At 39.6% G+C, this 12,217-nt stretch overlaps 1 protein-coding gene across 3 annotated transcripts in view; it reads left to right on the top strand.

Moving 5' to 3' along the window:
- dph1 (diphthamide biosynthesis 1) overlaps positions 1 to 12,217 on the top strand; it is a 265,070-nt gene that overhangs the window by 244,256 nt on the left and 8,597 nt on the right. For all 3 annotated transcript variants that reach the window (XM_074679785.1, XM_074679783.1, XM_074679784.1), the window contains 3 exons: positions 3,735 to 3,803; positions 4,719 to 4,875; positions 10,429 to 10,529. In XM_074679785.1, the coding sequence (XP_074535886.1) occupies positions 3,735 to 3,803; positions 4,719 to 4,875; positions 10,429 to 10,529 (327 nt within the window). The remainder of the gene's footprint in view (positions 1 to 3,734; positions 3,804 to 4,718; positions 4,876 to 10,428; positions 10,530 to 12,217) is intronic.

Genomic DNA, 12,217 nt, shown 5'->3' with positions numbered 1-12,217 from the left:
TGATGACAATCTGTACCTGTGCTCACCCGGGCCACCCCTACTGGTGTCACTGCACCCATTTGTGCAGTTGTTCCACCCCAGTCTGAAAGTCTGGTCATGCCCCTTCACAGAGCCACAGTAACAGTGTGTTATGATAGCTAACAGTCTGTCAGGTTTGTTTAACAAAGGCCATGTTCACACGTAGCCGGGTATCCCCCCCCTGTTCTACTTCTGTCCACACAGGTAAATCCGCCTGCCAAACCCATAATGAGCAGTGTTTTCCAGACGTAAAACCTGTGCCAACCAATCAGAATGAGCCCCTGTCGTTCAGCTGTGTGTTTAAGAACCAAAAACGTTGTTTACCGGCATCCACACTAAACCATGAAACAGGAGTTTTCAAAAATCTTCACTTTTGCTGGAGTTTTCAGAAAACATTGTTTTTAGTCACGTAAGTTGTGGTTTCGTGTGGACAACAGGCGTAAACCTATAAAAATATACCCAAATACCCAGCTACGTGTGGACATGGCCAAAAGCTAAAGGAAAAAGTCCTCTGTCAACTTCTAAAGAATGTGAAGAAAGATAGCCAAACTACAACTTCTGTCCCAAAAAGAGCAGAAATCAGCAATCAATCAATCAATCAATCAATCTTTATTTGTATAGCGCCAAATCATAACAAATGTTATTTTAAGACACTTTACAAAAACATTTACAGGTCTAGACCCGTAAATGTTAATAGAATTTTATTAGCAGAAACCCAACATCAAGACAAGATAAGGGGTCTTATCTTGTCTTAATCCACCATGAGTACAGGACTTTGCAGCATTTAGCAAGTTACAATGGCAAGGAAAAACTTCTCTTTAACGGGCAGAAACCTCGGACAGAACCAGACTTATGTTAGACAGACATCTGTCTCGACTGAAGAAAGGCAACTCTGACGACTGAGTGAACTCAGAGTGGGAGCATAGTGCCGCCACCAATGAGCATTATAATCTTAACAAAACTGATCAGGATGATGTTTAAAGTAACTGGTTAAGCCATAGTACTCTGGTCTTCCATTGCAGAAGTCTACCGTAGGTGATGCAGAGAGCTGAGAATTGTAAACACGCAGTCATATACAAACAGAAATTACATGCTTTCATGGGAATAAGATAAATACATTAATATATTAAGTTTGCTTATTTAAAGAACAAGTTTTACACTTTCTACTGGAAAGGTAACCTTATACTACTATTGCTGTGATTCAGTGCAACACCAAAAATAAAAGAAATAGAATCAACTTTGCCTTCAAGGGGGGCTAGGGTTGCCATTAGGTTGGCTCAGCCTCCTCCTTGATATAATGGTAGGGGTAACACTGGCTTCCTGCCATGTGACTCAGGTTATAATCAGCATATCCTCACTACAATCACAGCGGGTATGGCTGACTGTGCTGACGTGCCAGACTACTATTAGACAGCAGAAAACAACTAGAAGCTGACAAAACATACTTGAACTGTGTAAATAGAGACAGACAAACCACTTCCAAACCACCACTAGATCTCAACGTTTTAGTCCTCAGAAAACATCACACCCACTGTGATGGCTTCATGGTGAGAAATTAACCTTGCTTCAGCTTGTGTCATCCCTTTTTTTGTTATTGAACTCCCTGGTATTTCCTCCAGAGATGATAAATCCAGAAGGAGAGTGCCTGTGTCCCAAAACACTTTTTTATTCTGTGTTTATTTTCACATCAATATAAACGCAGTGCAAGTGAGACTATCAAAGTGATGCTTATCCCGCCTGTGCTGCAGGGAGGAGAGCACTCTGGCAAAGTAACAGCACAATGTGAATAAACAGCACCTCCACAGCCACTTTGAGTCCATACAGTGCATCTGGTGCAGCTCTGTACTAAGAAGACCCCCTTTGTTTTTGTTTTAGTTTTTCTTTTACGGGGAACATGTTGAGTTGAGGTTATTCAGCAGGTATAATTATGTCTCAGTGCATCACCCCGTATGTCTGATCTGGGCACATCTAGTGTTAGTAGGTGTGATTAAAACCTCTCTGTGGATTAAAGGGCTATGCCATGCTGTATGGGAGGGAAGCTGTGTGTGTGTGTTTTATTGTGTCTGCGTGTGTGTGAGAGTGCTAGTGAAAGTGGAAGGGTTAGGGTGTGCTTCACCTCTTAATCCAATGTGCGCTGTCTTTGATGTGTGTAGATGTGTCTTTGGATGGAGGAGAGGATCGATCAGGCTGCCTCAGACCTCTCACGCTTCTCTCCTTTCTTCCTCTTTGTGGAAAAAGGACTACACTCTCAAACTATTTGTACAATTAATCTAAATGTAGGAAATGCTCAATTATTCCGCGACAGCTGCTTCCACATTGAAATTACTGAGTGATAGCACCCCTTCATTAACAGGCTTTTCTTTTGCTCTAATTAATTTATACTACAATGTCAATTTTCTTAAAGAAAAACACTACAGAACAAGCTGATTTTAACAGTGTATGCTTTTGTTCCCATTCATATGTAACATTAGGGTATCCTATGTAAATTTAGAATGAGTCAGCGCTCCAGAACAGCATCACTTATAATTGCATTTCTTTAAGCTTTGAGCTACTTGAGCAGCACAGAAAATGGCTTGTAGTGTCTTAGTCTTTGAGGTCTGTCTTGAAGCTGCAGAGAAAAAGCCTGGTGTGTCTCATTTCTATAATGAAGGGAAGCATTTTTTTAAAGGGCTTAAAAGTGCTCCAAAAGAGCGGCAAGAACAGATCCGTCAACCATTTCTATCAGCAGCCTCCACTCTCTGTCTCAATCGCTTTAGACCATTACGAAGGGTGTGAATGTATAGGAAGATACGGTGTGTCATAACACAGAGATGCACAGCTCTACCATTACAGAGAGAAAGTGCACTTTACAATAGAATATGGATGGAAGGACTATGATTGTAAGGAAAGCACACCAGGCTCTCAAAGCTACAGAAAGTGGAGGATAAGCCTGGCGAAAGTGCAGGAGATTTACTGTGGCGAAAATAATAATGTGATGGCCTTGGATGTTGCTAAGCGAAGAGAAGCTGTTCAACAGAGACTCTTCTCTGGATCATTCTGTCGTTCAGTATTGTACATGACACACACAGGCCCAGGGAGACACACGTGTCCTTCCACACATGCTAATAAATAAAGTCACGACTGCATGTACTGAGACTTCACAGGTTGGCTGTATGGTAAACCCTCCTCAGCATGTTCTCTTCTAAAGCTGACCAATTAGGGAGCTTAATTACATGTCCCATCTCAGTAGGCTGTCTGAGGCCATACAGTAACGAGTAGGAGGGCTGAGCAGCAAGACTCCTCACAGCCTGACCCTTAGAGAGGGGCTTTATTGTGCTTTCAGACACCTACGGGCCCGTCTGTACTTATGATTTGGCTGATCCTCGGGGCTCACCAGGGCTCAGGTTAATTGAGAGGGCTTGCATTCTCTGTAAACACAGCGCTCCAATCGTTTGGGGTCATGTTCTCTGACAGCAGACCCTCCGCCCTAGCCTCAGGCCTTTGGTGCGGTAACACTTTAACTTTGTGGTAAAAGGCCGCAGAAAGGAATGGATTTATAGACTGGGCCGGACAGAAAGCTGGAAGAGAAGCCAGGAGAATAAAAGTGTATAATAGGAAAGTCAGTATTTGTTATGGTTGCACATTGAATCCTTATTATCAAGGGGTTTTTGTCTTTCTACTGAGGATTTTTCTTTTTCTTTCTCTCATAACGCTGAATTGATTGGTGTTTTTTACAGTTATCTGGGAGATGGAAGATTTCATCTGGAATCCATCATGATCGCAAACCCTGATATCCCCGCCTACAGGTACTGTGGAACAAAACGGCACCCTTTTTATCACCCAATATCTTTTTGATTCTCTGTAATTTATTGCCGACTTTATTTATTTATTTGCAAAAGATCTGTTTTAGTTCTAACTGATGTAAAAACTATTCTTCACGGGGGTGAAACACTCTGAACATCAAACAGTAAGAAACAAAAAGTACAGAACAAATAGCTCTCTCTTCTTGATTATACCAAAAAAGTGCATGGTAATAACCAGCATTTACTGAGGTTTTTTTTTTTTTTTTTTTTTTTACTTAAACCCTTTGGTTATTACTCACTTTCACATTCAAAATGTCTTGTGTAGCTCAAACTAACTCCTGAGTGCCAGCTGCTGCTCAGAGTCTATAATGTGCCCTTAACAGTCAATTAGCCTTGCTGTTAAGTGAGCAGTCTAGAAGTATATGTTTGAAGTATGATCTCATTTAGACATTAAGACTGATTTCTTTTTGAAAAAAAAAAAGTATAATGCTATTTAAATTGCAGCTGCTCACTCGCCTTATTGCGGTGTCACGATAACATCTGGTGTAGATGAAGCTTGGTTTGATGAGGTCTTGTTTGTATGCAAAGTGAAATAGTGTTGTTATAGACATAGGCACCACTGCTCAGATCACCGCTCTCTCTCATAAACAAGATTCTAATCTCAGGTGTACTCCTTGTGCCAATGAGAAGGAGATTAGATGCTGAGAAATACTGGAATTTCCCCCCAGAAACAACAACTCCTGTCATACTTGATGACTTCTAATGATTAGATTTTTTCATCTTTTTTTGTGTTTTCTACCTCAGAGTAGATACCAACAGATGGTATTTGTATAATGCATGCATAATAATAGATGGTATTTGTATAATGTATGCATTCCACTCACACCTGTGTTTGTGTTTTTCTCTCCGGGCTGGCAGATATGACCCCTACAGCAAGGTGTTCAGCAGGGAGTACTACGACCATGAGGCCATGCGTGCCTTAAGGCTCCAAGCCATCGACAAGGCTCGCTCAGCCCAGAGATGGGGCCTGATTTTGGGGACACTGGGCCGGCAGGGCAGCCCAAAAGTCCTGGAGGTAAGAGTTTGGATCCTCATTTCGGCAGTCTACATGTCCCCAGGCCACTTGTGCAATGGCTTGTAATATTCGTCAATGTGAGTTTCCCTGACAAGCGCTTGTGACATGAAGGACTGATGGGACACGCACTGGGAGCTTGTTATTTCACATTTAGAGTGATGCAACTCAAACAAAGTCCTACCCTTGAATCCACTGTTGGCCTCAAGGTTGGCTTTATTGAAGTGTCATTGCCAGAAAAACAAAAGAATTTTATAAATCTTGCAATTTGTGATTGAACTAATCATGAGAAAATAACTGGTGAAAATATTTCCACTTCCTTTTTGAAGCTTTTTCTTTTTTTTTTATACACTAATTTTATTCTTTTTTTTAACAGCTCAGTACAAGTTGAAAAGATTAGTCATTGATTAAAACACGAAAAATTGGATCACTCAAATTGTTGCTTATTTTGTGATTCATCAAATTGCCTAACATAATTTGAAAGATTAAGTAGAATTATCCTTGAACACTTAATACTTTCTCTGTGTTCGTAAAATTATGATATTCCATTCGAGAGGGACAGATGAGTAAAAAACTGTCAGGGACTGTCAAAAGAAATGGACTGATGAGTTTTAAGAACTGGATAGTTGAAGAGAGGAAAGCCTTACAGAGAAGTCAGTTTAATTCAATAAACATTTTTTTAATCCTTCTCATTTATTTGCTTGTTATTTTCTGTCAGTATTTCAATGCATTCTTTTTAAATCTTCATAACTCATCTTTACATTTGCACATACATTCTTTTTAGCTGGTACACAATTCGAGCAATTTTTGGTGATTATCAAAGCCCTTCTTCCTCCCGTACCCCATTAAAGTTGTTTCTTTATACTTATTAACCCTATAGAGCCCAGCGTAGCGCCGGCACTATGGTTTGCATATTAAGTTTAAATTGCCGGTAGATTTGAAACCAGATCAGATAGATTTATTATTTTTTCATATAAAATCTGGGGAGTAACACTTTCATATTGCATTTTCAATGTGCCTCAGAGTGCTGTTTCCTTCCACTGAAGTTTAAGGGAAAACAACAAAAACATGACTGTCTAGATTTCAGTTGTTCAGATCACTTCTTATGTTGAATACACATCATCACATCACATCACAGCCATGACAATTCTGTATGCAGAAAAATATACTTAAAATTTCTTTTTTTTTTAATGATTTAATGCACTTTATGGCAATTCATTGTGGTAGTCAGGACATAAGTCTATATATTTCATTGGAGTTTGGGATATAAGGGTTGTTTATGATGCAATGCAATGCAAAAAAAAATGACACTAGAGCACGTGAAGAGTAAAGATATGCTCTAGTTTGGTAGGTCATAAAGGGTTAAACTGGATTAGGTTTTGACTTGTGACAATAACATATTTTTACATTTTTTATTCTCATATTACCACTATATATTTGTCAGCAACGCTTAAATGTATGAGATTTTCAATAATGTGCCAACATACTACCATGCTTACATGCTGATACAGAGATAAAAAGGGTGCTCGATGTTAACTAGGGCTGTGTACTGAACTTTGGCTCTTTTATTGTGCTGATGGAAATGCTTCCATAGTGCAGAGTATCAAAATATGCCATGTCTTTTTGGTGCCAAGTTTATGTACCTAAAGGGTTAATCATAGGATCAAGATCTGATAATGCCGCCAGTGATTGGCTGTAATGTTACACATGGTTGCAGCATGCAGAACCGTGTTTCCAATTTAGCATCTTTGTTGCTATATTTAGTGACTTTTCAGTTCCCTCTACCGGCTTTGAGTTTTTTGTTTGTTTGTTTGTTTTTCAAAAAAGTGGCTAGTGACGGATCTAGTGACTTTTCTTGAGTTTGGAGACTGACTTGAAAGCATTCATTGATCTCCAGCACCTCCTTCTTCTCAACTCGCAATGGGTGCTGCACCCCTCCCCTGTCCAAAACACACACACAGGCACATGAGTCCTGCAAGCTCGCAACAGTCCATCCAAGCTGCAGCCAGAGCAGGTGACTGCATGCAAGTGAATCACGCTTGTACATGTCTTTTTTTGGTAACCTTTGCCCATCCCAAGCCTGAATAAAGGAGGCAGGTTGTTTAGTTGACATTAAAAAAAGCAGGATTCTACAGAAGAAAGTTCATTTCTAGTTATAGGCAGTTTAAGGGTGTACTCAGAAAACTGCTAGAAGTGTAAAATTCTATAGCTGAAAAACAAAATTCTAGATTTGTACTGTAATGTATATATAATTTTCTTTTTTGTAACAACTGATACATCAAAATTGGTATCCAAAAAAATATCATTCAGGAACTGGTATGGAAGTAAAGGTATCGGTATTGGTACAGGTATTGACATTTTTTCATTAATACCCTACCCTAGTGTTAACTACATTGCTAATTGCATGAAATGTATTACATTATGTAGGTGCCAAGGACAGATGTACGATCACAAAAGAACAAGGACAGAGAGACGCAGAGAATGTGAAAAACAAATAGGATTGAATATGAACACAAGAGCAGAGATGGATGTACTTGACTGATTATGAAATAGTGTCACAGCCACATCATAAGAATAAAGCAGCTAGAATTTTTAAAGTCACCAAGTGCTTCATCAGAAAAAGTTATCTTAAATTAGGTTTAGCATTAGCATGCCCAAAAGTATGTCTGGGTTACTAATATGTTGACCTAAAGGCTCTTTCTGGTCGCTCCAAACCCATAGCTGCACCTCCTTCCTCTCACCCCTTCCTTGCTCCTACCACACTAGTGTCGTATAACTTTTTATGCCAACTCGATCGATCATGTTTGTTGTGAGCAGTTCTCCCAGTAGATGTGTGGACATGTATTTTAACATATTAAAGCCTTATCAGTCAGTTTACACCCTTGATCATAAATGGAGTCCTTCTCCTGTTTACAAATATCAAAACTTGAAGGCTTATGTTAGCTTTGATGCAAAAATGTCAGCCAGACAGCAAAAAGTTTCATTTTATGGTGGCAGGAGAGGATGGATTAAAAGTGGAGGATTTGAATTAAAAAAAAAACCCACACACATCTCTCTCATATTGATTTGTGAAGATTTAGAAGTATTCTGTCAGATAACCTCTCAGCGAAGGGGGACACGGCTATCTCTGGTAACAGCACCGCCGCAGAAATGTCTCATGATACTCTCAAGGACAGTGGATATCAGCAACACTTATACCATTATCTGAACCACAGAACATTTATGGGGATGGGGGGGGGTCACCTGGTTTGGCTTGCTGCTGCATCCTTGAATAACACCCTGGTCCAGGTAGCAATGCCCAAATGACAGAGCCTGTGAGGAGGCAGAGGTTTGTGAACTGGCTTTGCAGTTTTATTTACTGGTGTGTTATTCATGAAATGGTGTCTGGGTTTGTACCTTCGGGGCCCAACCCTGCTCAATCAGAGGAAGTAAGTCTTATGTGGTCCCATTCCCCTGCTGGTGCTTTGGGAAATGGAAACAGGGGTACTTGCTAAGCTGAATATACTCTCTAATGTCCATCTCATGGCTAGGCTGCTTTGCCAGAGTTGTGTCGAATGATAAATGCTTCTTGAAAACTTTTGATTTCCTTTACAGATATGTTTAACTTCCCCAAGAAAAAATGAGGAGAATATCTCAGTATGTGTGTTCTCAAGTATGTAAGGGCACTCATGTTGACATGTCGAGCATTTCAACAAGTAGCTGTTGATTGAAACTCAGCCCCAGAATAACTTATTGTCTGTAGAACAAAGGACGAAACAAGAGCAGGATGATTCACTGGAGTCCATGTCTGCCATATACTTGAATGATTATTGACGTTTCCTAGAGATGCTTTTCTTGAAGCCTGAAGAGTACATTGAACAGATGTGATTGTGTTTTGCGCTGTAATTGACCAATGGCTGAGCCATGGTCCCCTGCACTCACTTGGACAAACAATGAACATTCAGTGTCATGTGCTATGGCCAGTTTCACTGATGGAGACATTTTCGCAGGAGTCGATTAATGTGTTTTGGAGACCCAAAGATCCTATATCATCTAGAAGTCACCACATTGCAGGGATATATTAATCGTTCTGTTGTTCAGATTAAAAGCTTCAGCCAAAATTTGAAGGTCCTAGTGCAAACTTTCGTTACCATCCCTGTTATCACTGTAGTTAACATTTTTAGCTCAGAATATGAGAAAAATATAACCTCTTTTTTCCCCATCTTTACAGTATTTACATTGAATCTTTCAGCAAAGAATTTGCTTTGTTTTCTTGGCTATTACAGATAAGCTGAGCCCCAGAAGTTAACGTTGGTTTAACTAGAGCCCTAGCTAGCTAACAATGATGTACAATCACCAGAGAACCAAATAAGCCAATGAAATTCCAACAAACAAAGTGACATGATGAACAACGCAGCTAGGAGCTAACGTTTGGCTAACTTTAGCTTACATTAGCTATGGTTAGGGATGTTAGAGATATTTTTATATTTTTTTCCAGCAAAGTGACAATATATTGCCTCAAATATGATGTTGACTTGTCTTAGTACAGATGCAGACATTCTTTTTAGTTTTATTTATGTTTAGTTTATGCTGTAGTCTACCACACAACTTTATCCAAAGAAAACACTTTTCTCTGTTGAGATGTGACTTAGGAAAAGGTAAGAATTACACCCCATCACATCAGGATACCTTGTATTGGAGTTGCATGTACCCCATGGAAACAGTTTGACCATTTTAAACTTAAAACTTTATAAAAAAAAAAAAAACACATGACACCAAACGAAAACTGACTTTCTGCAATGCATTTCAATTGAGGCCTAGGCACAGAATGTCCGAGTGTATGGGTATGGCTACGCACTGTGATTGGCTCATCATGTTTGAAGGCAAGACTAAGCCAGAGGTCAGTTAAAGAGCATACTCAGTTGAAGTTGGACTAGGTTGTACTTGTTTCCAATTTTGTTATTATTGTGGAGATATTAATGCTGTACTTCTGATGGGTTTAACATACTGTTGCCATTAACATTTATTAGTTTTGTAGTCGAGTCATGGCCAGGAGGAAGTAGATGGATAATAAACAAAAGAGGGGAGTTCAGATTGGGAATGTGGGGCAGAACCATCCAAATTAAAAAAAAAACAGTTGAGATGGTTTAAGCCTCCAATCAAGATGCTCCCCTGGGGGCAGTTTCTCCAAAGCCAACTGGAAGGAGAGCCAGAGGACACCCCATAGGGAGCACTCATCCCACTTGGCCAGAAAATGCCAAAGGAAGCTGGAGGCCATAGTTAAGGAGAAAAATCTCTCTGTTATATCCTGCTAAAATTGCTATAACCACCCTTCAGACTTTAGACTTCAGACTTGATCAGAGTCGGTAAAACAGATATATAGATACACACTCAAAGTAAATTGAAAAGTTGACCTTTTTTCACTGTGAAAAGTAAAGTCTTAACCTTTGGACTACCCTAGATGTGATGTGCAGCGTGTATCACTTTAAATTTCATAACGTTGCAGAGAGCTGTGTTTGATGTATGAATTGAAAGCATTTCCATCATCCCTTGACGTTGGCTTCTTTCTCTTCTCAGCACCTGGAGTCAAAGCTACAGTCACTTGGGAAGTCCTTTACTCGAGTTCTCTTGTCTGAGATATTCCCCAGCAAGCTGGATCTGATGTCAGATGTGGATGCGTGAGTATTTTAATGTACAATTTTTAATCTTTTTAAAATAATACTTTTAGGATGTTCTTTGTGTAGTTGGTTTAAGATTTATACAAATTATTTTAGAGTAGTAGTGGTCTATTTCCTTCACAAGCTTTTAAACAAATTTACAGAGTTCATGATGTAGTAGCCGAAGCAATATAAAGGTGGTAGGCCAACTCTGCTCACATTTCAAAAAAGTGAAGCCAATGTACTTCCTCAATGAAAGAAGAGATGGTGTGCTAGTAATGTATTCTAAATGCATGTTTAGATGGAACAGCATTTATTGACCAATTAGAAATTAATATCTCTAAAACTTACACTTTTGACATGAATTCACCTGATGAAAGCGCGTCTATGAAAATTTATGGCATGGCTTAATTTCCTGGTTGAACTTGTGTCTCATATGCTACAATGTTATCGTACAAAGGCTTTGAGACATATACTCCAGCTAGACAGTAGAGGGAGAAGTACATGTATTGACGTCACTTTTCAGGAGAGGTTGTGCTGTCACTCATTACAGTCTTTCATCTGAAGAGCCAAAATTCTTCCTTTCTGAGCAACAAGCCTCTTTTCTACATTTTGTTTTTATCTTTCCATCTACGGCCATGAATTCTTACAACCTTAAAGTACAGATGTCTTTCATCCTCAACCCAACTTAACAGTCCTTCCTCCTGTTATTTCATTTTTCATAAGTAAATTGATTCAGCTTTCTTTAAGGGGTACCTAATTTATCTTCACATCATGGCTCTTGGAGTTACAATATTCAAGAGCAAGTAGTCAACTTAAAGTAGAAGTCAGCATATGAAATGTATTCTGTAAGCATCAATGCACAAAATAATTTGGTCGTCAGCATTGTTTGTAAGTTGCAATGTAGAGCTGAATGTGTAGGCTTATAAACAAAATTGATATTCACTCCTGATTGAACTGCAGTCTTGTCTTCAAAATGTAAACAAATCGTCCGTTGTCCACTGAATACTTTATACGGTTCACCCAGATATGACACCCTGCACATAATATTTGTACACTTGAATGCTCTTTTTGAACACTTATTCATTCTGCGCTTTGCAAAAGAAGTCAGAGTGGCAGACGAGAAAAACATTTAACCTTGCCACTGCTCATTTTGCACTTCATACTCCAAATTCGGATTCATTGAAATCATCTTACCATGGTGATAGAAATATGTTGCGTTACCAGAGCTCAAGGAGACTAAACCAATCACACATAATAAACACTCATTCCCTTACATGCTATGAATTTGTCAGTGGAGTATGACATTACTGATGCACTCGTGGATCTTGTCATTAGTACGCTCCTGATAATTACAGTGTTAGGGTGATGTTATCCATCAGCACTCATTACGTTCTCAAAATGAAAATGAGCTCCTCAAATTTCTTCAATGACACATTAAGTGCTTCTGCAAGGTGCAGCGCCTTTGATGTATTTGTCTTCCAAGCGGCAGAACAGAGCTGCAGATGGACAAAGGGGTTAGTGAGACTCTGACGTCCAACAGCTCAAATCTCTCTCACACACACACACACACACACGTGCACGAGCGCTCCTCCCACTCCCTCAGATTGGCCTCTCACTGTGGAGTAATGAGAGGTGTGATGTGTGAGGGAGGAGTGGGTGAGAGGACAGAAGGTCTGAGAGAGATTGAGAGGGAGTTTCGAGAGAAA

The sequence above is a fragment of the Halichoeres trimaculatus genome, unplaced genomic scaffold (genome assembly GCF_033239565.1).
Source record: "Halichoeres trimaculatus isolate MK-OKI-2021-1 unplaced genomic scaffold, fHalTri1.1 fHalTri1_scaffold_9, whole genome shotgun sequence".
Lineage (NCBI taxonomy): Eukaryota > Metazoa > Chordata > Actinopteri > Labriformes > Labridae > Halichoeres > Halichoeres trimaculatus.
This window is presented reverse-complemented; position numbering and strand designations above follow the sequence as displayed.